Source organism: Rhynchophorus ferrugineus, unplaced genomic scaffold, assembly GCF_030347505.1.
Source record: "Rhynchophorus ferrugineus isolate W39M unplaced genomic scaffold, kcgeb_rfMv2 rfM6, whole genome shotgun sequence".
Taxonomy (NCBI): Eukaryota; Metazoa; Arthropoda; class Insecta; order Coleoptera; family Curculionidae; genus Rhynchophorus; species Rhynchophorus ferrugineus.
Window position 1 is genome coordinate 45,581,212 of NW_027472585.1, and position 26,828 is coordinate 45,608,039.

Genomic DNA, 26,828 nt, shown 5'->3' on the forward strand with positions numbered 1-26,828 from the left:
TGGCTGGCTGTGGCTCTATCTTGCTGAAACCATATGTCCTCTAGTCCTTGCTCTTCCATTTCAGACACACGAAAATTTCGAATCATATCTTGGTACCGTTCAGCAGTAACACTAACTAAAACACCTTGATCATTAAAAAAAAATAGGGACCAATGATGTTTCCAGCATGAATACCACCCCATACAGTTGTTTTTAGTGGATACAATGATATTTTATGAATTAATTGAGGATTCTGTGTTCCCAAAATCGACTGTTCTGTTTATTGACGCGGCCACTGAGAAGAAAATGGGCTTCATCGCTCATTTTCAATTTAGACGAAAGATCTTTAATTTCACCCGACAGCCTTAGGATTCCATTATTGTACTCAACTAGTTAATTAGGATTCCTCGGTAGCAATTTTTGGACTAATTGAATTTGCAGAAATGTCTAATTAGGAACCACGTCTCCGATTTGATGTTTCTGGAGAGTAAAGAAGATAAATTGTGGTTTTATGAGGCACTGGACGATTAGGATATTTTTGGCGCAATTTCCGCTGAGTGGCAATAATGGAACGATTATTTTCAATAAATATTGTTTATCCATAATAAAATGACTGCACAACACAATGGTTAGAGCTAAACGTCACATAACCAAGATGGCGCGCAATCAAAAGGGCCCCACCTGTTATAATTTCCAAGAATGTCAAAATGTTATATTTCCTTCTATTATAAGGAGTATTTTTCTATGGAATGAATAGCAGTTAGTCTGTTATCTCGCAAAATTAATATCGAGAAACTTGGCGTTTAAGTAAAGACAGTTGAATGTATTTGTTTTTAAAGTCGTTTTCAGAACTTAAAACAAAATTCCGGTAACTTTTTGAAGCTTCATTAGTTAACATACTTGTATATGTCTTAATATATTATAACTAAAATTGAAATCTTATTGTCATATCTATTAAATAAAAGTATCGCAAAAGTAGTACATAAAAGAACTGACATTAGCAAGGCCTACTATGCGGTTTAATAGCATATTACCAAATATTTTCATAATAAAATTTTATTTTTGTTACTACAGTCTACAGTAATATACTGTTAGTAAGCAGTATAAGTTAATAAGCAGTTTTAATATTTAGTTAGTAGCATCAAACATATTATTGTCATTAATGAAATTAGAATATTTGTTTATTTGGCTTAATTAAAAGATTTATTCTAGCGCAAGACTTAAGTTACAATGCGATATATTATTTCCGATCTGGATCCAATTTTCTACAACTTTCCTTATTATTGTCAGCTCAAGGTACTATCAGTGTTTCTATGTATTTCTCCAGATATCATCTCTTGTCCTGGCTATAATATCAGGAACTCTCTGTAAATATGTACTAGTACTAATGTACTAAGTGGCATATATTGTATGGAATTGTATGTTTAAAATAAATGTTGATATTTCTAACAATCTCATATTGATAGTTTACAATTGGCATTTTATATTGTTATCACAACATACATATAAGATAAACAATATTAAATATTCCAACTTTATACAAATATATTTTCAATGACGGCAAAAAGTATAGTGGATAAAAAAATCCTGCTATCCCGTTTTGTTATTCAGTTCAGGAAACTTTGCGGGTATTTCTGATGATTCCCTCTGCGATAATGCCTAACGCTCTGTATTTTAAAACTGTTTGAGAAAATGTCCTGGCCTGTTACTGGAAGTAGCATAAATCATATCCCATTTTTTATGGTCGTTTTTTCTGTCCGCCGTATTTTATTCCAATGACAAGGGATAATATTTTCGCCGAATTCATTAAATGGTATCTACGGGATGTTATTTCATTCAAAATTCAAATTTACATTCAGTCCGGTGCTCTTTATATGTTTGCTCACCATTTTACTGCAGTGTTGTTTGAGACCTACCAATATCAAGTAGTCACTGAGGGCGAGACATGTTTGTTTGGATAGATTCATTTCGTCATTTTTGGTTCTTACGTAGCTATATGATATAATACATATAGTATGTTTAAAGTTTTTTTGTATATGTGTCATCGAAATTTGTGCCGTTAAACCGTCGCAATGTTGCCATATCAACTTTGAGTTTTAGTTCAGTTTAGCTTTGGTATATAATCTAAATATTTTTTAAATTATTTAATTAATACATTGTTACTAGTCCTTTCCGACTAACCTACAATTTGTCTTTATGATAATTTAAATCTAGGTATATAACTGTCTCAGTCTCCGGTGAAATAATGTTTATACATGTCATTGCTGTATTTTTTATTATATGCACCTCACTATACAACACTACACAAGATCAGATGGTTTGATTCCTTTGAGTCTATATCCTGTTCTTGTGGTATCCAAAAGTTGCAATATTTTAATATTCGTATGAGAATGAATTCTTTCCTCATGCCCCCTTGCAATTCTCTTGATTTCTTGACTGACTGTGGGTATCTGAAGGTATCGATGTAGGTAATCAGTCCTATAGTATTTGGGTGCATCCATAATACCTCTCAGGACTTTGTTCTGAAAATCTTGTATTTTATTTATGTTACTCTTTGCAGAGCATCCCCATAATTGAACTCTGTATGTCCATATAGGTGTTAGTATTTGCTTATATAATAGCAATTTATTATGTACTGATAATTGTGATTTTCTTCCAATTAGCTAGTACATTTTCCTATATTTAAATTGCATTTCTTTTCTTTTCATCTTTATATGTTCCTTCCAGCGAAGTTTTGCATCGAGATTCATTCCGAGATATTTAGCGTTGTTGCTATATGGAATGATAGTGTTATTTAATGTTATTGGTGCTTGTACGGTCTATTTATAGGTGAACTGTACATATACAGATTTACGTTCATTAATTCATGTTTTCCAAGCTTGTGTCCAATTATTTATATTGTCACTTGCCTGTTGTAATTTTCAGGAGGCTTCTTCACTATTGTCACCGACAGCTATAATCGCAGTATCATCAGCAAATGTAGCCATCGTAATATTTTCCATTTGTGATATATCACAAATGTAGAGTAGATAAAGCAATGGTCCCAGTACAGTTCCTTGTGGTAAACTGCTTTAGATTCTTTTATTCTAGAGTAAGCTTCTTCATGTTTGACTCTACAAATTCTGATTGTAATGTATGATTTTAATAGTTCGGTGTGTTGTTTTGGTAGCATTTTCTGTAGTTTATGAACAAGGCCTTCATGCCAAACCTTATCGAAGGCTTGTGCTACATCTAAGAATATAGCTGAGCATACTTATTACTTTTGTAGACTTTTTCAATAACATCTGTTATTCTGTGGATCTGGTCAATTGTTGAATGCTTGTTAATAAACCCAAATTGGTGTGTTGGTATTAGGTTTGCTCTCTCTATGGTCGGTTTTATTCTTTTCAACAGGAGTTTTTCAAAAACCTTAGATATTACTGGCAGCAGTGATATAGGTCTATAGGCTTTTATTTCGTTTGCTGACTTCCCAGGTTTTGGGATCATTATAATTTCCGCCATCTTCCAAATGTCTGGGACATGTTTTAATTTAAATGCTGTATTAATCAAGTTGCAGAGTTTTATAATTCCCTTTCTTGGTAGTTTTGCAGCAATTCTCCTATTATTAAATCGTAGCCTGGTGATTTCCTGGGGCTGATGTCAGTTTTAATAACTTTGGTTAACACTTTCGGCGTGACTAATTCAATCATCGAATTTTCAGCTTCTATGTCTGGCAAATTATGTTCAATATTAGTTTCGTTTGGTTTAAAAAATTTTTCTAGATATTCAGCAAATTCATCTGCTTTTTGGTGATTATCACGTGCCCAATTCCCACATAGGTCTCTTATAGGTGGTATGTGTAGACATAGAGTTTCAGATATTTTGTGGCTTTCCAGAGTGAGCAGTCTGTTTCTTTATCATGTGTTGAATTTCTCGGATAGTCATTTATGATTTTGTTTTTAATTTTCAGTATTTCTCTTTTCAGTTTTTGGGTTATATTGTTTAAACTATTTTTATTTTCAGGTGATCCATTTTTTTCGTAATTTACGTTTTTCAGCTACCATTTCCTTTATTTCATTTGTATAATTATTTCCTTTAGTTGTACACTTAATTTCTGGAGTATTATTCCAAGCAGCTTATTGAATATCTACTACGAATTTTTCTACTTCAAGATTTAATTGTTCAGTTGTCTTGAGGGATACATTTAGTTCTAAATCTATATAAAATGATTGAACAAAGATCTTATAAAATATAATTTATTTTAACATTATAGTACATTTAATCATACAGCCACGATAGTTTATAGGTTAGAGTTATAACCTCTTATCACTATTGCTTTCAAGAATTTTGCATACGTCTGACAACCGGACGACTTTGACAGGTTCCTTCGCTTATATGTTCGAACTAATCAGACAGCATTTTATCTCTTTTTAAATAGAATAAAATGAGAAGCAAAATATAGTCTGATTCTAAAACTAATTTAGAATTGATGATGACTATGATGTCGTATATACAAAAAAACTTTGAATAGACTATAAATTGCATATTTTAAGATATATAAGAATATTATATGATCGATGCGATATAAATTATGTTATTCTTTTATAAACCCCTCAGAACTAATGCACAATACAAGTGATAATAAATAAAAATGTAAGAAATTAGTATATATAATAATATTTATGTCAATGTCAATATATTTTACACTTTAGAAACCAAATTACTCTGTTAATATTAATTTTCCATTTTGCGAATTCCATTATATTGTGAAGGAATTCTATTTCAGGAGAACAGATTTGAGTGACAACGTGATGGACAACAGAACGAGGGTAGTAATCTTGAAGATTACGGGAAACATTGATGCTAATTTCTATTAATAATGCATATGATATAAATCATTATTCCATTCAGACATTAGATTAGTTAATGTAGGTCAGCGTTATGATTTTATTAATTTTTTAAAAAGGTTATTTTTTGGTTACTCAAATATAATATTCAAGCTTTTCACCACACTAGCTTAGCCGATTCCCATTTGATAAGAAACCATAATCATCAAGCACCACTGTACGATCTTCCTTTCCCCCTGCTTCGCAATAACCAACAAGGCTCAATGTTCAACTTTGTTCATTTTTAGGACTTTAAAGACTTCGTGGATGCTGAAAACCTCATGCCTCTTGCCACAAGCGATTTTCGTACACCGGTATGTCTGGAAATGAGGAACTTCGGATCGGAGGGGATTGTGGACAAGGGGAAGTCGATCATGATCCCCATAGGCCATTTTCCGGAGTTGGACACTGTTCCGCCGAAGAAGACGAATGGAGGTGACCTGGCCAGCATGGACAGTTCAGACACTTTTGCTAGCTGTACCACTCACCCATTTAACTCTCAGGTACAACATTATTTTCTTTGTTTTGAATGTTGTTAATTACCAAATCTTTATTATATACATATAGACTTTTAAATAATAATAATTTATTTTTATTTAAAGGAATATTCTAATTCAAGGGCATGAATTTTAGGTGGTTTTCAAGTGAAATTCAAAAAAATATATTTATAGCAGGTGGGGCAAAAGTCCCGCTACCATTTTGATTACGCGTCATCTTAGTTATGTGACGTTTAACTCAGTTTCGCTTTAACCATTGTGTTGTATAGATGTCCAAATTTTATTGTGGATAAATATAGACCACAAGAACGAGAAGAAATAGTGACAATATTTATTGAAAATAATCGTTCCATTATTGCTATTCAGCGGAAATTGCGTTAAAAATATCCTAGTCGTCCAGAGGCTCACAAAACCACAATGTATCGTTTACATACGAATTTTCAACAGTACCGTACGCACAGTAGACAGCCCGCATCCTGGAAGACAACGGACGTGTCATAACGCTGAAAATGTGGCTCTGGTGCGCGATAGTGTTGCTGAGTCTCTAAAAACTGTTTTGAAAATATTCTCGTACAATATTCAATTAGTCCAATTAAACAAATTAGTACAAATATCCTACCGAGAGATCTTGATCAACGAGTTGAGTACAGTAATGCAATCCTAAAGCTGTCTGGTGAAATTGAAAATTTTTCGTCTAAATTGATGATGAGCGATGAAGCCCATTTTCTTCCCACTGGCCACGTCAATAAACAGAACAGTCGGTTTTGAGGAACACAGAGTCCTCAATTAATTCATAAAACATCATTACATCTACTAAAAACCACTGTATGGTATGGTATTCATGCTGAAATGACCAGGGTTGCTGTTATTCGTACTGCTGAACGGTACGAAGATACGGTTCGAAATTTTCTTGTGCCTGATATGGAAGAGCCAGGACTAGAGGATGTGGTTTCAGCAAGATGGGGCTACAGCATACACAGCTCGTTCAAAAATTCAATTATTGAATGACGTTTATCCACGAAGACTAATTTCACAAAGTGGCGATTTAGCATGGCCGACCAGATGTACGGCTTTAACAGCACTAGACTTTTTTTCAGTCAAAATAGCAGCGGGACTTTTGTCCCAGGTTGTACTATCCATTTTTTTTACTAGATATCTATTATATGTTTAAAGAATATAATTCTACGTAAAATATAATTACTTTACCCATTTTTTACATTTTTGAATTAAACAGTATATCGAAGGCTAGGGATGCAGAAAACAAATAGATATATCGATATTTTTGTATACTGATAATTTTCGATATTTTTTCAAAAAAAATAATTATATTTCTTAAACATTATAAAAAACTACTAAATAAATTTTTAGTGTTTAACTTGGTACTTATTTTTAATGGCCGAGTAATGTTTAGTACTTGATTGTAAGGAATTATTAAAAATATCAACATATTTCTCAATATTTTTATCGGTTTCGTAAGTATCAATTTTTTTTTCTTAACACCCCTACCGAAGGTTCTCACTAAATTTCAAATTTCGAGAAAGACTATATCTCCAAAATAATGTAAATATCGAAAAATCCTTTTTGAGGCATATTCATAGAGGGTTTAGCCTTAAAATATGAAAAAAATGAATTTTTGGAATTTTCCAGACTAGAATATCCCCTTCAAAAATAAAGCTCATTATTTTTGACCGAGTTCGAAAAAGGAGGAGGTTCTATGTTCGGCTGAATATATATTTTTGTGGGCCGATTTTCAAAATTCTTTTTTTATTCGAAAGAGTGCACCTCCGAGGTGGTCCCATTGGAACTAAAAAGACTCTTTGGGGGAAGGGGGTGGGGGTTAGTCGAGGGAAAACCACAAATTTCAAAGGTCCATTGAAGTTAAGAAAATAATAATATAATTTTGTGACCTATACAAAAAATTAAATTACCAACAAGACAAATCTAAATTAATGTATATGTTTGGGTTCGGCACCAACCTCCAAGTACTGAGTTAGTAGTAGTTAAAATAATATTGTAAATAGATAAATAGATTTAGCTATGTATTAAGCTAAAGTGTGTATATAGTCACTACATAGTATAAAACAAAGTCGCCTTTTCTGTCCCTATATCCCTATGTGCGCTTAAATCTTTAAAACTACGCAACGGATTTTGATGCGGTTTTTTTCAATAGATAGAGTGATTCAAGAGGAAGGTTTATATGTATAATACGTGCATAATATACTAAGGCAACATTGCTAATTTTAGAGGTTTCTAACGTGATGTCGTAAATTAACCTATTTTTTAGGCTTATTTAGCAATTAGCAAAAATGCTGCCTAACCCTACGAGTTAGATCAAATTAATGTACTACAGTATTGTACACCATAAAAAGGTCTACAAAAAAGTCCGCGATGGTAAATGTTTATCTTTTAAGGATAACCCACATTAACCATTTTTATTGTTTACTTTTTACGTGAGAAAATGGCTTATTTACGAAACTATTTTAAGCAATACGGCATTAATCCTTATCGAATTAAGTACCTTAAATACAGTGTGCAATTAATATAGATCAATATGGTTCCTTACAGCATGTAAATTAAACAAATATTTTCGGAGATATTACAAATTTAAAATTTGCGTTTAAAAATGTGTAATGTAATAAAAATTGTATGAATTTAGATATTCCAAAGATAGTAGGAAATCTTCATAGTAAGTATAGGGGAAGAGGAATTGTTTTACTCCAAATTTAATGCGTGCAGGCCAAGGACAGTAATGAATGAACCAAAAATACTGAATCGATTTTAATCATGTTTCCATTGAGTGATATAGGCATATATATTTTATGCCCGTGCAAAGTCGGAGCGGGCCGCTATGTTTTTATATACAACGTTCATATTTTTTCTGTAGTGTATTTAATTTAGTATCAGCATTGCACCCGTGCGAAGCCGGGGCGGGTCGCTAGTAGAATATAAAATACGTGTAGTAGATAAGTTAAATAAGGTTTTTGTTTATTTTTATTTGGTTATTATAGCGATTATTATGTACATATTTTATTTTAAATGTTTTTTTTTTCTGTTAAAAATGTAAGTTTCATTATTTTTAAATTTTTTGTGAACTCCTCATTTATTTTTTGAAGTCGGTTCAATTTTTCTGTTAAAAATATTTTATATATTTATATTTTCAGTATTTCCAATTAGGCATTGCTTTTTCTGTTTTTCGTTATCTGTTTTGTTTCCTGTTTTAGTAATCACGCTTTATCCGTGAATAGCTGAAACGTATTGTTTATTTTCATCAAAATCAAGTGGAAAACGAGAACTGCAGTTTATATTTTATATGGTCATTATTATTTCAGCACTATTGAACTTTAAAGGCAAACAATTATACGTGCTATGATGGTCTATTATATAGGGAAAATAAATACAAAATATCGGAGTAATTAGAATATATTTCTGGGAATAATACCATCAAATTGAACTGATTCGTGGAAAACTAAAATTAAATTTTCTTTTGTACGAAATATCAGTTGAAATAGACATGTTTTCGTTACTGCAAGTACAAATAAGACTTTGCCATTTTTTCCTCGCAGTATGTTTCTGTTTAAATAAAAGCCATGTAAATAGAGGAAGGAAAGTAACTAAATATGGGAACTATTTTGTTCTTGGGTCAAAAGTAAAAAGCTATTTAAAAATCAACATTATATTAACGTAATATTAATTACTCATATATATTTATAGAGGTGGAAACACAGCAATACTTTCCAGTATCCAAACGTAAAAAATTAAACATGTTTTACTAAAAGCGTAATGTATTATTTCATTTTTTCTCTTACTTTTAGCAGTAAATATCAGTCAGGAATATGAATGAATACCTACCAATTTGTTTCAACCACTTTCTATTAAATACACCTTATATTTACACGATGCTCGAAATTCATGATACTTCGTTAGCTTTTAGCTTTGTTGTAGCTTTTTTCTTCTTTTGAAATATCTGTAAAGTCAGAAAGATATAAGTATAACAACAAATAGACAGAAAACGTATACAAACATGACCATATTTCATTCTTACCTTTACTATAATGTTCAAATAACTTCTGTTTCCATATTATTTAACTTAAAAATATATCCTTAACAAATTCCTGTTCCATAACAATTTGCAAAATTTGTGTTATAGAATGATAATATTTTACTAATAATTCATACCCTATACACTTATTTTCGCATTATCTGCTGCTAATTTTGCCTATGAAATAATTATATTACCTCAACAAAATGTAAATAAAAAAGTAACCTAAAAATGACATCTAACCATAACTAAGACTGTGGTACCGAAGGACGCGAGTTATGAAAACTGTCAGGTTAGATTAGAACAAGTGCGCGAGTGCAATGCTAGCCAATAGAAACTTGTATAGACATGGATGGCAAGGTCTTTTACTGTCGTCTATATTTGTCTCGCGCTGAACAGACGACGTAGTGTGATTGCGATGTTAGGGCAAATGAATGCAACAGATGATAGTGGTTTTTCTGGCTCATATATAAAGAAGGCTAGCGTAAAATTTCAAACAAATCGGTTCAGTATAACTTGATATACCATGCCGTTTTTTATATAAACAATTTTCTATTCTATTTTAACAGGGAGACCTAACATCGGAGATCCTGGAACCCACTGCGATAGTGTTCGACAGCAACCTTTACGTCAATCCGCTGGATAAATCGACGGATAACAGTCCTACGGCGCCACCGCCTCCGGTTCCCCCACCTCCCCAACGAATACCGACCGTAAAAAAGTCAGCGAGCGGAGATACGGCCTTACGGAGCCTGGGAGCTTCTCCAGTGGACGAGCAGGGCAATTTCGGTGGATTCGGGCAAATTATGGATAGAGGGAGCAGGGTTAGTTTGAACGATTCACCCGGACCGAAGCATCGAAAGACTAGGTTTCAGGTAAAATGTCTGCTATCAATATATGCAGCTCCTGCAGCTAATTCTCTTACAATTAGTTAGTAAGTTTAGAATTGGATAAAAATCACTACAATAATGAGTTTTAATCAATCGGATTTATAAAGTGTACCAGTCAAAACTTTTTATTGAACTAAAATTGTGTGTTACTATACGTACCTTCTACGAATTTGGTCGTTTTCGTAGAATATTCTCATGCAGGCATCTCAAAACATGAATATAATTTCAGTCGTCAACTCCTTTATTGTGGATATTGATTATTTTTTAAACTACATTCCGGAGATTGCTGGCTTGGCTTTATGTGATACATGTAAAGCTTTGTCCCATCTTCATTTATAATATATTTTATGAAGATTATGTGTATGGAACTTCCAGAAAGTTTCCTTCTAGGCAAATAATTCAAAAGTAAGGAACTCTCGATTCGTATCTCTGAAATTTGTGCAAAGATATTGAAGCATAGTCGCTAGACTTTGTTAAATGAAACATTGTTTGTTATTTTGTTTGTTACATTCGGTTTCAAACATAGTATCAAACTTTGTTTTAAGTATTATATTAGGCCTAAAAATTAGTCTTAAAGGATTTTTTTAATTTAAAACTTTATTGCCAAATATCCAGTATGATTGTCCATCGATAGTCGCTACTTTTCCTCATCTTTAAGGCAGTTTACGGATTACATCTCGAAATAACGGTATATCTTTTGAGGCCATCCATTAATCGACCCATTTTTTGGTATCTTCATAAGAAGGTAAGCATTTCACAACTCATATATCGGAGCAAGTAGTAATCACTAGGAGCAAGGTTTGGAGAATACGGTGGGTGGGGCTATCCCTTTCTATTTTAATGTTTTTAATGTTTTAATGTTTTCACCGGTTTTAGAACACGTAGTTGAGAGTGTCATGTTTAAGACTCACATTGTTATGTTTGCTCGAATTGTACAGTATTCAATTAGTCCAAAAATTGGTACTGAGAGATCGTTATCAACGATTTGGGTACAGTAATGCAATCCTAAGGCTGTCTGGTGAAATTTAAAATTTTCTTCTCAGTGGCCACGTCAATAAACAGAACAGTCCATTATGTAGAACACAGAATCTTCAATTAATTCATGAAACATAATTGCATCCGTTAAAACAACTGCATGGTGTGATATTCATGCTAGAAACATCATTGATCCTTATTTATTTCAAAATGGCCAAGGAATTGCAGTTATTGTTACTGCTGAACGGTACCAAGACATCATTCGAAATTTTCTTGTGCCTGAAATGGAAGAGCAAGGACTAGAGGACATCTGCTTTCAGCAAGATGGGGCCACAGCACACACAGCTCGTTCAACAATTCAATTTTTGAATAACGTTTTTCCACGAAGACTAATTTCGCGAAGTGGCGATTTAACATGACCAGCTAGATCTCCGGATTTAACAGCACCAGACTTTTTCTTATGGGGCTTTTCAAAATTAAAAGTTCTTGTGATTGAGCTACAAACGATTTAACATCTTAAAGACAATATTCGTCAGGAATTCGAAGAAATTCAGCCTCATATGTTGCAGGATGTCATGAAAAATGCCTCAAGAGAGCCGAAATTTGCCGAATCACGGTCACCATTTAGCCGATATAATTTTTCAATCATAACAAGACAAAAACATGGTAAAGACCAAATAAACTTTTTGTGAAAAACAAACTTACACTTATCTTTTCTTTGAACAAAGTTATAAGCAATCAAAATGGTGGTGGGACTTTGCCCCACGTTGTATATGAAGCCTATATATGATTAAAATTTAGTATATTAGTATTATTCGAACAAAAACGGAAGAGAATCTGTTATCTTATGAAGCTGATATAGCATCTGAGAGTTAATTGCTGAGAGGCCACGATATGTTCAGATCTATTGATAGTGAACTGTACTAAAACTGTATATCGTACTAATAGTAATATTTTGTAATGTAATAACTAATGTAATGTAACATTTGTTACCAAACTACTTCTCCATCGAAAATAAAAATATTTAGGTACAGTTCAATATTTCTCTTTTAAGTACACTTACCAAATTCGAAGTATATTGACACTAATAAATATTCATGTATTCTATACTATTTCTATGGTCTATTCAAAACAGCAGTGAACTAGGGTAACCACGAAGAAGAAAACAATAAATGCATTAATTTTTTAAATGAACTTGTAAATTAAAAAGATATATTCTTGGGAAATAAAAAAAACTTATAGAAAGAATAGTACAAATTTACACTACATTTTCATTTTTTTTTGAATGATTTGAGTGTTGGTTGTAACTAACATTTGTTACCAAACTACTTCTCCATCGAAAATAAAAATATTTAGGTACAGTTCAATATTTCTTTTTTAAGTACACTTACCAAATTCGAAGTATATTGACACTAATAAATATTCATGTATTCTATACTATTTCTATGGTCTATTCAAAACAGCAGTGAACTAGGGTAACCACGAAGAAGAAAACAATAAATGCATTAATATTTTAAATGAACTTGTTGTAAATTAAAAAGATATATTCTTGGGAAATAAAAAAAAACTTATAGAAAGAATAGTACAAATTTACACTACATTTTCATTTTTTTTGAATGATTTGAGTGTTGGTTGTAACTAACATTCGTTACCAAACTACTTCTCCATCGAAAATAAAAATATTTAGGTACAGTTCAATATTTCTCTTTTAAGTACACTTACCAAATTCGAAATATATTGACACTAATAAATATTCATGTATTCTATACTATTTCTATGGTCTATTCAAAACAGCAGTGAACTAGGGTAACCACGAAGAAGAAAACAATAAATGCATTAATTTTTTAAATGAACTTGTTGTAAATTAAAAAGATATATTCTTGGGAAATAAAAAAAAACTTATAGAAAGAATAGTACAAATTTACACTACATTTTCATTTTTTTTTTTGAATGATTTGAGTGTTGGTTGTAACTAACATTCGTTACCAAACTACTTCTCCATCGAAAATAAAAATATTTAGGTACAGTTCAATATTTCTCTTTTAAGTACACTTACCAAATTCGAAATATATTGACACTAATAAATATTCATGTATTCTATACTATTTCTATGGTCTATTCAAAACAGCAGTGAACTAGGGTAACCACGAAGAAGAAAACAATAAATGCATTAATTTTTTAAATGAACTTGTTGTAAATTAAAAAGATATATTCTTGGGAAATAAAAAAAAACTTATAGAAAGAATAGTACAAATTTACACTACATTTTCATTTTTTTTTTGAATGATTTGAGTGTTGGTTGTAACTAACATTCGTTACCAAACTACTTCTCCATCGAAAATAAAAATATTTAGGTACAGTTCAATATTTCTCTTTTAAGTACACTTACCAAATTCGAAATATATTGACACTAATAAATATTCATGTATTCTATACTATTTCTATGGTCTATTCAAAACAGCAGTGAACTAGGGTAACCACGAAGAAGAAAACAATAAATGCATTAATTTTTTAAATGAACTTGTTGTAAATTAAAAAGATATATTCTTGGGAAATAAAAAAAAACTTATAGAAAGAATAGTACAAATTTACACTACATTTTCATTTTTTTTTTTGAATGATTTGAGTGTTGGTTGTAACTAACATTCGTTACCAAACTACTTCTCCATCGAAAATAAAAATATTTAGGTACAGTTCAATATTTCTCTTTTAAGTACACTTACCAAATTCGAAATATATTGACACTAATAAATATTCATGTATTCTATACTATTTCTATGGTCTATTCAAAACAGCAGTGAACTAGGGTAACCACGAAGAAGAAAACAATAAATGCATTAATTTTTTAAATGAACTTGTTGTAAATTAAAAAGATATATTCTTGGGAAATAAAAAAAAACTTATAGAAAGAATAGTACAAATTTACACTACATTTTCATTTTTTTTTTTGAATGATTTGAGTGTTGGTTGTAACTAACATTCGTTACCAAACTACTTCTCCATCGAAAATAAAAATATTTAGGTACAGTTCAATATTTCTCTTTTAAGTACACTTACCAAATTCGAAATATATTGACACTAATAAATATTCATGTATTCTATACTATTTCTATGGTCTATTCAAAACAGCAGTGAAGTAGGGTAACCACGAAGAAGAAAACAATAAATGCATTAATTTTTTAAATGAACTTGTTGTAAATTAAAAAGATATATTCTTGGGAAATAAAAAAAACTTATAGAAAGAATAGTACAAATTTACACTACATTTTCATTTTTTTTTTTGAATGATTTGAGTGTTGGTTGTAACTAACATTCGTTACCAAACTACTTCTCCATCGAAAATAAAAATATTTAGGTACAGTTCAATATTTCTCTTTTAAGTACACTTACCAAATTCGAAATATATTGACACTAATAAATATTCATGTATTCTATACTATTTCTATGGTCTATTCAAAACAGCAGTGAACTAGGGTAACCACGAAGAAGAAAACAATAAATGCATTAATTTTTTAAATGAACTTGTTGTAAATTAAAAAGATATATTCTTGGGAAATAAAAAAAAACTTATAGAAAGAATAGTACAAATTTACACTACATTTTCATTTTTTTTTTTGAATGATTTGAGTGTTGGTTGTAACTAACATTCGTTACCAAACTACTTCTCCATCGAAAATAAAAATATTTAGGTACAGTTCAATATTTCTCTTTTAAGTACACTTACCAAATTCGAAATATATTGACACTAATAAATATTCATGTATTCTATACTATTTCTATGGTCTATTCAAAACAGCAGTGAACTAGGGTAACCACGAAGAAGAAAACAATAAATGCATTAATTTTTTAAATGAACTTGTTGTAAATTAAAAAGATATATTCTTGGGAAATAAAAAAAAACTTATAGAAAGAATAGTACAAATTTACACTACATTTTCATTTTTTTTTTGAATGATTTGAGTGTTGGTTGTAACTAACATTCGTTACCAAACTACTTCTCCATCGAAAATAAAAATATTTAGGTACAGTTCAATATTTCTCTTTTAAGTACACTTACCAAATTCGAAATATATTGACACTAATAAATATTCATGTATTCTATACTATTTCTATGGTCTATTCAAAACAGCAGTGAACTAGGGTAACCACGAAGAAGAAAACAATAAATGCATTAATTTTTTAAATGAACTTGTTGTAAATTAAAAAGATATATTCTTGGGAAATAAAAAAAAACTTATAGAAAGAATAGTACAAATTTACACTACATTTTCATTTTTTTTTTGAATGATTTGAGTGTTGGTTGTAACTAACATTCGTTACCAAACTACTTCTCCATCGAAAATAAAAATATTTAGGTACAGTTCAATATTTCTCTTTTAAGTACACTTACCAAATTCGAAATATATTGACACTAATAAATATTCATGTATTCTATACTATTTCTATGGTCTATTCAAAACAGCAGTGAACTAGGGTAACCACGAAGAAGAAAACAATAAATGCATTAATTTTTTAAATGAACTTGTTGTAAATTAAAAAGATATATTCTTGGGAAATAAAAAAAAACTTATAGAAAGAATAGTACAAATTTACACTACATTTTCATTTTTTTTTTGAATGATTTGAGTGTTGGTTGTAACTAACATTCGTTACCAAACTACTTCTCCATCGAAAATAAAAATATTTAGGTACAGTTCAATATTTCTCTTTTAAGTACACTTACCAAATTCGAAATATATTGACACTAATAAATATTCATGTATTCTATACTATTTCTATGGTCTATTCAAAACAGCAGTGAACTAGGGTAACCACGAAGAAGAAAACAATAAATGCATTAATTTTTTAAATGAACTTGTTGTAAATTAAAAAGATATATTCTTGGGAAATAAAAAAAAACTTATAGAAAGAATAGTACAAATTTACACTACATTTTCATTTTTTTTTTTTTGAATGATTTGAGTGTTGGTTGTAACTAACATTCGTTACCAAACTACTTCTCCATCGAAAATAAAAATATTTAGGTACAGTTCAATATTTCTCTTTTAAGTACACTTACCAAATTCGAAATATATTGACACTAATAAATATTCATGTATTCTATACTATTTATATGGTCTATTCAAAACAGCAGTGAACTAGGGTAACCACGAAGAAGAAAACAATAAATGCATTAATTTTTTAAATGAACTTGTTGTAAATTAAAAAGATATATTCTTGGGAAATAAAAAAAAAACTTATAGAAAGAATAGTACAAATTTACACTACATTTTCATTTTTTTTTTTGAATGATTTGAGTGTTGGTTGTAACTAACATTCGTTACCAAACTACTTCTCCATCGAAAATAAAAATATTTAGGTACAGTTCAATATTTCTCTTTTAAGTACACTTACCAAATTCGAAGTATATTGACACTAATAAATATTCATGTATTCTATACTATTTCTATGGTCTATTCAAAACAGCAGTGAACTAGGGTAACCACGAAGAAGAAAACAATAAATGCATTAATTTTTTAAATGAACTTGTTGTAAATTAAAAAGATATATTCTTGGGAAATAAAAAAAAACTTATAGAAAGAATAGTACAAATTTACACTACATTTTCATTTTTTTTTTGAATGATTTGAGTGTTGGTTGTAACTAACATTCGTTACCAAACTACTTCTCCATCGAAAATAAAAATATTTAGGTACAGTTCAATATTTCTCTTTTAAGTACACTTACCAAATTCGAAGTATATTGACACTAATAAATATTCATGTATTCTATACTATTTCTATGGTCTATTCAAAACAGCAGTGAACTAGGGTAACCACGAAGAAGAAAACAATAAATGCATTAATTTTTTAAATGAACTTGTTGTAAATTAAAAAGATATATTCTTGGGAAATAAAAAAAACTTATAGAAAGAATAGTACAAATTTACACTACATTTTCATTTTTTTTTGAATGATTTGAGTGTTGGTTGTAACTAACATTTGTTACCAAACTACTTCTCCATCGAAAATAAAAATATTTAGGTACAGTTCAATATTTCTCTTTTAAGTACACTTACCAAATTCGAAATATATTGACACTAATAAATATTCATGTATTCTATACTATTTCTATGGTCTATTCAAAACAGCAGTGAACTAGGGTAACCACGAAGAAGAAAACAATAAATGCATTAATTTTTTAAATGAACTTGTTGTAAATTAAAAAGATATATTCTTGGGAAATAAAAAAAAACTTATAGAAAGAATAGTACAAATTTACACTACATTTTCATTTTTTTTTGAATGATTTGAGTGTTGGTTGTAACTAACATTCGTTACCAAACTACTTCTCCAACGAAAATAAAAATATTTAGGTACAGTTCAATATTTCTCTTTTAAGTACACTTACCAAATTCGAAATATATTGACACTAATAAATATTCATGTATTCTATACTATTTCTATGGTCTATTCAAAACAGCAGTGAACTAGGGTAACCACGAAGAAGAAAACAATAAATGCATTAATTTTTTAAATGAACTTGTTGTAAATTAAAAAGATATATTCTTGGGAAATAAAAAAAAACTTATAGAAAGAATAGTACAAATTTACACTACATTTTCATTTTTTTTTTTGAATGATTTGAGTGTTGGTTGTAACTAACATTCGTTACCAAACTACTTCTCCATCGAAAATAAAAATATTTAGGTACAGTTCAATATTTCTCTTTTAAGTACACTTACCAAATTCGAAGTATATTGACACTAATAAATATTCATGTATTCTATACTATTTCTATGGTTTATTCAAAACAGCAGTGAACTAGGGTAACCACGAAGAAGAAAACAATAAATTCATTAATTTTTTAAATGAACTTGTTGTAAATTAAAAAGATATATTCTTGGGAAATAAAAAAAAACTTATAGAAAGAATAGTACAAATTTACACTACATTTTCATTTTTTTTTTTGAATGATTTGAGTGTTGGTTGTAACTAACATTCGTTACCAAACTACTTCTCCATCGAAAATAAAAATATTTAGGTACAGTTCAATATTTCTCTTTTAAGTACACTTACCAAATTCTAAGTATATTGACACTAATAAATATTCATGTATTCTATACTATTTCTATGGTTTATTCAAAACAGCAGTGAACTAGGGTAACCACGAAGAAGAAAACAATAAATTCATTAATTTTTTAAATGAACTTGTAAATTAAAAAGATATATTCTTGGGAAATAAAAAAAAACTTACAGAAAGAATAGTACTAATTTACACTACATTTTCATTTTTTTTTGAATGATTTGAGTGTTGGTTGTAACTAACATTCGTTACCAAACTACTTCTCCATCGAAAATAAAAATATTTAGGTACAGTTCAATATTTCTCTTTTAAGTACACTTACCAAATTCGAAGTATATTGACACTAATAAATATTCATGTATTCTATACTATTTCTATGGTCTATTCAAAACAGCAGTGAACTAGGGTAACCACGAAGAAGAAAACAATAAATGCATTAATTTTTTAAATGAACTTGTTGTAAATTAAAAAGATATATTCTTGGGAAATAAAAAAAAACTTATAGAAAGAATAGTACAAATTTACACTACATTTTCATTTTTTTTTGAATGATTTGAGTGTTGGTTGTAACTAACATTCGTTACCAAACTACTTCTCCATCGAAAATAAAAATATTTAGGTACAGTTCAATATTTCTCTTTTAAGTGCACTTACCAAATTCGAAGTATATTGACACTAATAAATATTCATGTATTCTATACTATTTCTATGGTCTATTCAAAACAGCAGTGAACTAGGGTAACTTTGCCCCACGTTGTATATGAAGCTTATATATGATAAAAATTTAGTATATTAGTATTATTCGAACAAAAACGGAAGAGAATCTGTTATCTTATGAAGCTGATATAGCATCTGAGCATTAATTGCTGAGAGGCCACGATATGTTCAGATCTATTGATAGTGAACTGTACTAAAACTATATATCGTACTATAGTAATGTTTTATTTAGGCTGGGAGACCGAGGACGAGGTTTGGAGATCCTCAGAAGCGGGAATCACAGGAGAGTCTTGAGAAGCGAAAGAAAATTTCTCTGATACCGACGAGGGGCTTGGCTTCAGCAACACGAATTCTTAATCAGCATTTATTCGGACATAACTTAGGAGGTTCTAGAGCAGGTACTGTGCTTATTTCAGTTAGGATAATTTAAAAAAAAATAAAATCGTTTATATCTATTAGTGCTTTTGTATTTCTCTGTTTGAAAAGGACAGTGTGGATTGAAAAAATGAAAATAGGTGCTACGAGGGCAGTTCAAGTATGATAGAAGCAAATACTCTAACACATTTATTTACTATTGAAAAATGTGCAGTTTTTTTAGGTATTTCCCCTCACTATTTACTCATTTTGTCCACCTTTCGAAAAAAACAAGATTAATTTTTTCAAACTTTTAAAATAAAGTAAAAATAAAAATTTTGTTACAATAGAAGGATGTGTAGTGGGGGAGGCGCAACAATCACACCAAATTTAAAGTAATTCTGTTCAGTAGAACTTCCAAAGTCTCCAGTATCTCCGAAAATAATTTAAATATAGAAAAATCATTTTAGAGGCATATTCTTAAAACTTTGAAAATATGAAGAATAAATGATTTTTTCAAACTTCTAGATTAAACATCTATACAACATTTTAAGAAGATAAAATAGTGAATGTTATTTGTAATGTTTAAGGTAAAAATGGCGGCAGTAAGTCGTCGCTTTCCGTCGATTCGATGGACAGTCGAGGAACTACGTCCCCCCAGCTAGAGCTCCACCGAAGATCGAAATCGATCTTGAAGAAAGCGGACAGCAGTGGCAGTGGTCGAGGCAAAGAAATTGATCCCGAAAGCGAAAGACTCATATCGGATAACGGCTCAGGTATTTATATTAAAAAATGCATAATCTTATTTACTATCAGTAGAAAATTTGTTAAAATATCAGATATAACTCATAAAATGACGTTGAACAGGTGTTTTTGATATGGGACCCGATTTTTCACCATCATCCCCCCCAAGTCGCCTTAACGTAAGAACACGAAGCTCAAAAACTCAATCAACAGCATATCAGCAAGAACTGGACCGAAACCGAACGCTCAAATCACAATTATTTTTGTTAGACGATATTATGAATAAAGATGGAGAAAATATCAGGAAGGGTATACCGTCAGCTGAAGTTAACCAGGTACATTAATAAAGTTTAATAGGGATATACAAAATTATTTTCCAAATATACAATATTTTTCAAAAAATATACAAATGTACACTGGCCAAATTTGAAGAATATTGACAATAATAAATTTTCATGTATTTTATACTATTTCTATGGTCTATTCAAAACAGCAGTGAACTAGGGTAACCAGGAAGAAGAAAACAATAAATGCATTAATTTTTTAAATGAACTGTGTCGTAAATTAAAAATATATATTCTTGGGAAATAAAAAAAAACTTATAGAAAGAATAGTACAAATTTACACTACATTATCATTTTTTTTTGAATGTTTTGAGTGTTGGTTGTAACTAACATTCGTTACCAAACTACTTCTCCATCGAAAATAAAAATATTTAGGTACAGTTCAATATTTCTCTTATAAGTATACTTACCAAATTCGAAGTATATTGACAATAATAAATTTTCATGTATTTTATACTATTTCTATGGTCTATTCAAAACAGCAGTGAACTAGGGTAACCAGGAAGAAGAAAACAATAAATGCATTAATTTTTTAAATGAACTGTGTCGTAAATTAAAAATATATATTCTTGGGAAATAAAAAAAAACTTATAGAAAGAATAGTACAAATTTACACTACATTTTCATTTTTTTTTGAATGTTTTGAGTGTTGGTTGTAACTAACATTCGTTACCAAACTACTTCTCCATCGAAAATAAAAATATTTAGGTACAGTTCAATATTTCTCTTATAAGTACACTTACCAAATTCGAAGTATATTGACAATAATAAATTTTCATGTATTCTATACTATTTCTATAGTCTATTCAAAACAGCAGTGAACTAGGGTAACCACGAAGAAGAAAACAATAAATGCATTAATTTTTTAAATGAACTGTGTCGTAAATTAAAAAGATATATTCTTGGGGAATAAAAAAACTTATAGAAAGAATAGTACAAATTTACACTATATTTTCTTTTTTTTTGAATGATTTGAGTGTTGGTTGTAACTAACATACGTTACCAAACTACTTCTCCATCGAAAATAAAAATATTTAGGGACAGTTCAATATTTCTCTTATAAATACACTTATCAAATTCGAAGTATATTGACAATAATAAATTTTCATGTATTCTATACTATTTCTATGGTCTATTCAAAACAGCAGTGAACTAGGGTAACCACGAAGAAGAAAACAATAAATGCATTAATTTTTTAAATGAACTGTGTCGTAAATTAAAAAGATATATTCTTGGGAAATAAAAAAAAACTTATAGAAATAATAGTACAAATTTACACTACATTTTCATTCTTTTTTTAATGATTTGAGTGTTGGTTGTAACTAACATTCGTTACCAAACTACTTCTCCATCGAAAATAAAAATATTTAGGGACAGTTCAATATTTCTCTTATAAGTACACTTACCAAATTCGAAGTATATTGACAATAATAAATTTTCATGTATTCTATACTATTTCTATACTCTATTCAAAACAGCAGTGAACTAGGGTAACCACGAAGAAGAAAACAATAAATGCATTAATTTTTTTAATGAATTGTGTCGTAAATTAAAGAGATATATTCTTGGGAAATGAAAAAAAACTTATAGAAAGAGTCGTACAAATTTACACTACATTTTCATTCTTTTTTGAATGATTTGAATGTTGGTTGTAACTAACATTCATTACCAAACTACTTCTTCTCCATCGAAAATAAAAATATTTAGGGACAGTCCAATATTTCTCTTATAAGTACACTTACGAAATTCGAAGTATATTGACAATAATAAATTTTCATGTATTCAACACTAGTTCTATAGTCTATTCAAAACAGCAGTGAATCCCCGTCATCTGAATTAATGACGTCAAAAAGTCGCGATGTTTCCGCGTCAACTCTGAGTTTTACTTCATTTTGGCTTCGGCACATAACAAAATTCTAATCTAAGTAAAATAATTGAACAAAATTTTTGTCAAATATAATTTATTTTAACATTATAGTATATCTATAAACTACAGTTAATTATACAGCCACAATAATTTATAGGTTAGTCTATCTCTTATCACTATTGCTTTCAAGAATTTTGCATACGTCTGACAACTGGACGACTTTGACAGGCTCATTCGTCTACGTGTTCGAACTAATCAGACAGCACTGTGTCACTTTTTAAGTAGAATAAAATGAGAAGGAAAATATTGTCTCTTGATGACGCATATACAAATAAACTTTAAATATACTGCAGATTTGATACACAATCTACTTAAACGCCTCTAAAATGTAATTCACATTCTTTATAAATTAATGAATTTTTGTTTAGGTCCCATTGTATATATGTCCACCGCCACCTCCCATGGACGAAGCGAACTATTCCCCCACCGAGGAAACTCGCCTGCTTCCTGGTTTAAGTAGCCTGGGTGCCACGTCAACGCCTCCAGTGTCTTGCCGGCATCCCAATTCCATATCAAAAGGACACGTGCATCCGTCCGCGTAGCATTCGAAGGTAATCCCCCGCCCCTCCGTCATCGAACTGCCCACCACCTTAAAACAAACGAACATCACGTTTCAGATAATTGGATCACTCTACGACATAGCCCAGAGGTCGATGAAGTTCCGTTTGGCCGACCTGTTGATATGGAAGCTCTTCAAGCATCAGGAATAGCGCAGGATCTCAAAACATAGCCACCCACACTCACACATATACACCCGCATCGGAAAAGAACAAAGTATTACACCAATATATAAAATTTAGTGCTTCGGTCATTTGTTTTTTTTTTTGGGACAAGTGTCTTTGCTTGGTCGACGTTATTTATACGAAACAAAAAACAATCGCTATCTTTGGTCATAATGATACTTTAAACTTGCACTTATATATGAAACGCTAATTAATCCACAGCTGATGCATCGTTGTTTATTCATGGATTGGTTTGATTTACGGGCTCGATGATCAATATCAGTGCAGGTTTACCAATTCAAGCAACAATAAACAAAAAACAAGCATATTCGATAAAATATAGAAAGCTTCGGGCATGTCCGCTTCAGATATTTCGTTTCACGAACTCATGCAGAACAAAAAAAATCGCGTTTTTACAATAATATACGAGTGCTAACTGGATCAAGTGATATAACGTTCTAGTTAAAAATGAAAACAAAAACGAAACAAAAGAAGAGTATTTTGTTGCTAGTGTTTATAGACGCTTCGAGTGGGCTGTGGACGCTTCGGGGAAGTGCCGCGGCCAGAACCTCACCGAATGACTATTATATAAAATGGTTGTGTTAATATTTTCAATCGAATCGTTTAAATGATAGTCAATGAATACAGCAATACGAATTAAAACGATTTAACGGCTAAGTTTCATTATATCTGATGTGTTTGTCGCGATACCAAATTGTAATAAATATCTAGGTACATCTTTATCGCGGAATCTATTTTGTTAAAACAATGGAGCATCGCAAAATTACTTTTTATTTGATTCAAAACAAGGGAGCGATGTTTCACAAGCATTTTGTCCATCAGTAAGAAGCAAAATATCTGACATTCTACTATAAGTGTGAAATTATTACAATTTTAATGAAAACCTGGAGAAGCTATTTGCGTAAAATATCCAAAGAAAAAACGAACAAGATTCTATTTTAATATTCGGAAATTTTACTAAAAATTCATACTGACATTAACACATATATGAATTGTTGTAATACAGCATTGTTTTTATTAACCACTTTATTTTTATACGTATTTTATTACAATTTATTGATAATTTTTAACCGTTAGTTATTATCAATAATATTTTAAAGAATTTTGTAGATATTTGGCAACATGGCTCGCCATTACTAACCCAAATTGAATTTTACAGACTGATTAGCATTACGCGTATAGATGCATCAGTTCGCAATCGATCTCTTTTTAACTTGGAAAAAATTATAGTTTGGAATTTAAAAGAGATTTTATATTTTTACAAACTGCATTATATTCGTCGTCGTCTATGACGTGCTGACGTTTTTCTTAGTAATTTCATAGTAATTTATTTAACATAGTAATTTTTAGTAATTTTACATATCAATTTTAAATTATCACAAAGCCTACCGAAAATTTGACATCTAAGTTGACACAACATGTTTCAATAGGATACAACAGCAACTTGATATAATGTCTCATGATGTTGGCGTTGAATGTCGAGTAATAGATTGTTTTTAGGGAAAAATGAAATATTTTATATTTTTTTCTTTGTTTTTCCAGTTCGTAAAAAATAAATAAATAAAATTTACTTGAGGACTTTAACATAATGATTCTATTTCCATAATTTTTTTTCCATTTGTCAACTGTCACTCTAGTAACCAATATTTTCTGGGATGACTCTCTAGTCAGTAAATTTAATGCTGAAGACTGTAGTCCAGAGCCTACTTTAAATAATAGATCCACTCCAGATAAATCTTTAGTAAAGTCGAGAAAAAAATATAAACTTAAAATTAAATTCAAAAACTGACAAAATGCTTTTTGAATATTTAGACCTTAAATATTTTGTTGTTTATGAAAAATCAAAGACAGTAACCTCAAACACATTTTAATTTATTAAATTAGCCAAATCCTAAACATCATTATTTTAAGAAAATAGATGCCGCTACAATAACAAACTATCTACCGTAAACTGAGTTTTTCTATTTAATAGAAAAAAATAAATAATTGACTGGCCAAGCTTATTTTAATCTGTGATTATATTAATTTTAAGGAGAACTTGATGATGATCGATTATATTTCTTTGACGCGTGCGATTTTTTAATAATATATTGTCATACCTTTTACCGTTTCGATAGGATTTAGTATGCTATTAGTGACTTAATTTTGAGTTGATATTGTTTTCGAAACCAGGACGTACGAGATAGTTCCGAGGGGGGAAGACAGTTTTGATAACGATCCTCCGAACTATTTCGTACTTCGAAATACCCAAAATCAAAAAAGAAACATCGTGTATCCTGTTTCAAATCATTGATGATTGTGATCTTCGGTTATATGTCTCATCAACCAAAACCAAAAAAAAAAAAACACACACACACTATTGTTAATCTGAACTATTAACTGCTTAAAAATATAAATAATTCTAAAATGCTTATATCAGGAAACCCAATCAAGATATTTTTAAAATATACAAAACTTGTTAAAAATATAACGTTATAGAATTTTTGCAAAAACAAAAAAATATGTCTAGATAATGTCGGTGTGATAGAAATTACAGGATGATCAAACGATTTTGTGACCAAAAAAAAAGCATCGCGTCTCATTGGAATTGTACATAACCTCGTGCGATTGATTCCTATCCTCCTCGTTGCCGATTTCGATTTTTCATCTTGGGACCTCATCGAAAACCCACAAAACATTTGATTTATCCTGTAGGAATTATTCTTAAATACTTGCTTGCATACTAAATCGGTCCTTTTTTTACTATCTCTAAGCTTTGGTTTGACTAGTAGGTTTTTTAGGGATAACTCAGATTCTTCGGCACTGTTATGTCTGGGTTGTGTAAAGATATATAGTATGTAATAAACATGTCAATTATGTACATAAACTAAAGAACTACTCTATATTTGCCATTTCTAGTTATACAAGCAGATCTTTCCTAAGGAATTTTTATTTAGGTATTCGATTTTCTTTTAGATAGAGCATGTTTACTCGATGAAATCAAAATTAATTAGTATGATAACAGTTTATTTTCAACAGGCTATCTACTAAAATACTCTATCAACTATTCACCAACTAGTTCTAGTCTTAGGTGGATACAGATGTAACGATTTGTTGGAATGATAAATATTTGCATGGAAAAGCGTAATAAGGCTTGTTTCACCTCATTTTAACAGCCTTCATGTTATCACGAAGTCTCTATAACAAGTAATAAATAAAATTTATTTAGTTTATCTATAAAATTTTTTAGCCCACTTTAAAAATAAAAGAAAAAAATGATAATTTTTACAGCACTTAATATGTCAGTAATATTCATTCGTCTCAAGAACATCACAAGTAAAAGATCAGTCTCAATACACCACCCTGCTGCTATTTATGGCTAGACATTATCTTGTTCAACCTATTTAAAATATAATATTTCAACAATTTTGCAAATTGTTTGGTGAGCATCTCTGCAATTGTATATGATCAAGTTACCTTGCCTTAGTTTACCAAATTTATATAATCAAGTCACCTTTTGTCACTAAATAAAAAAAAAGAAAGAGAAAGCGTGTCAAAGATATAGAGTATAAATATCATTACAAATGTATTCAGTTAAGTTTATTGTAAAATTCCATTTCCAAAACACAATAATCTCGTTCCAAAACAAAATTAGAAAGGGTATATATTTATATACAGGGTTTATTTACATTAAGATTAATAATATTAAG

At 30.1% G+C, this 26,828-nt stretch overlaps 1 protein-coding gene across 4 annotated transcripts in view; it reads left to right on the plus strand.

Annotated features, from left to right (window-relative positions):
• The window catches only part of Shab (Shaker cognate b), a 190,610-nt gene extending 165,064 nt beyond the window's left edge, over nucleotides 1–25,546 (plus strand). For all 4 annotated transcript variants that reach the window (XM_076407100.1, XM_076407104.1, XM_076407102.1 and 1 more), the window contains 7 exons: nucleotides 5,093–5,347; nucleotides 9,950–10,255; nucleotides 19,260–19,425; nucleotides 19,972–20,157; nucleotides 20,249–20,460; nucleotides 22,765–22,947; nucleotides 23,014–25,546. In XM_076407100.1, the coding sequence (XP_076263215.1) occupies nucleotides 5,093–5,347; nucleotides 9,950–10,255; nucleotides 19,260–19,425; nucleotides 19,972–20,157; nucleotides 20,249–20,460; nucleotides 22,765–22,938 (1,299 nt within the window). In that variant the 3' untranslated portion in view covers nucleotides 22,939–22,947; nucleotides 23,014–25,546. The remainder of the gene's footprint in view (nucleotides 1–5,092; nucleotides 5,348–9,949; nucleotides 10,256–19,259; nucleotides 19,426–19,971; nucleotides 20,158–20,248; nucleotides 20,461–22,764; nucleotides 22,948–23,013) is intronic.
• The last annotated feature ends 1,282 nt before the right edge of the window (nucleotides 25,547–26,828 follow it).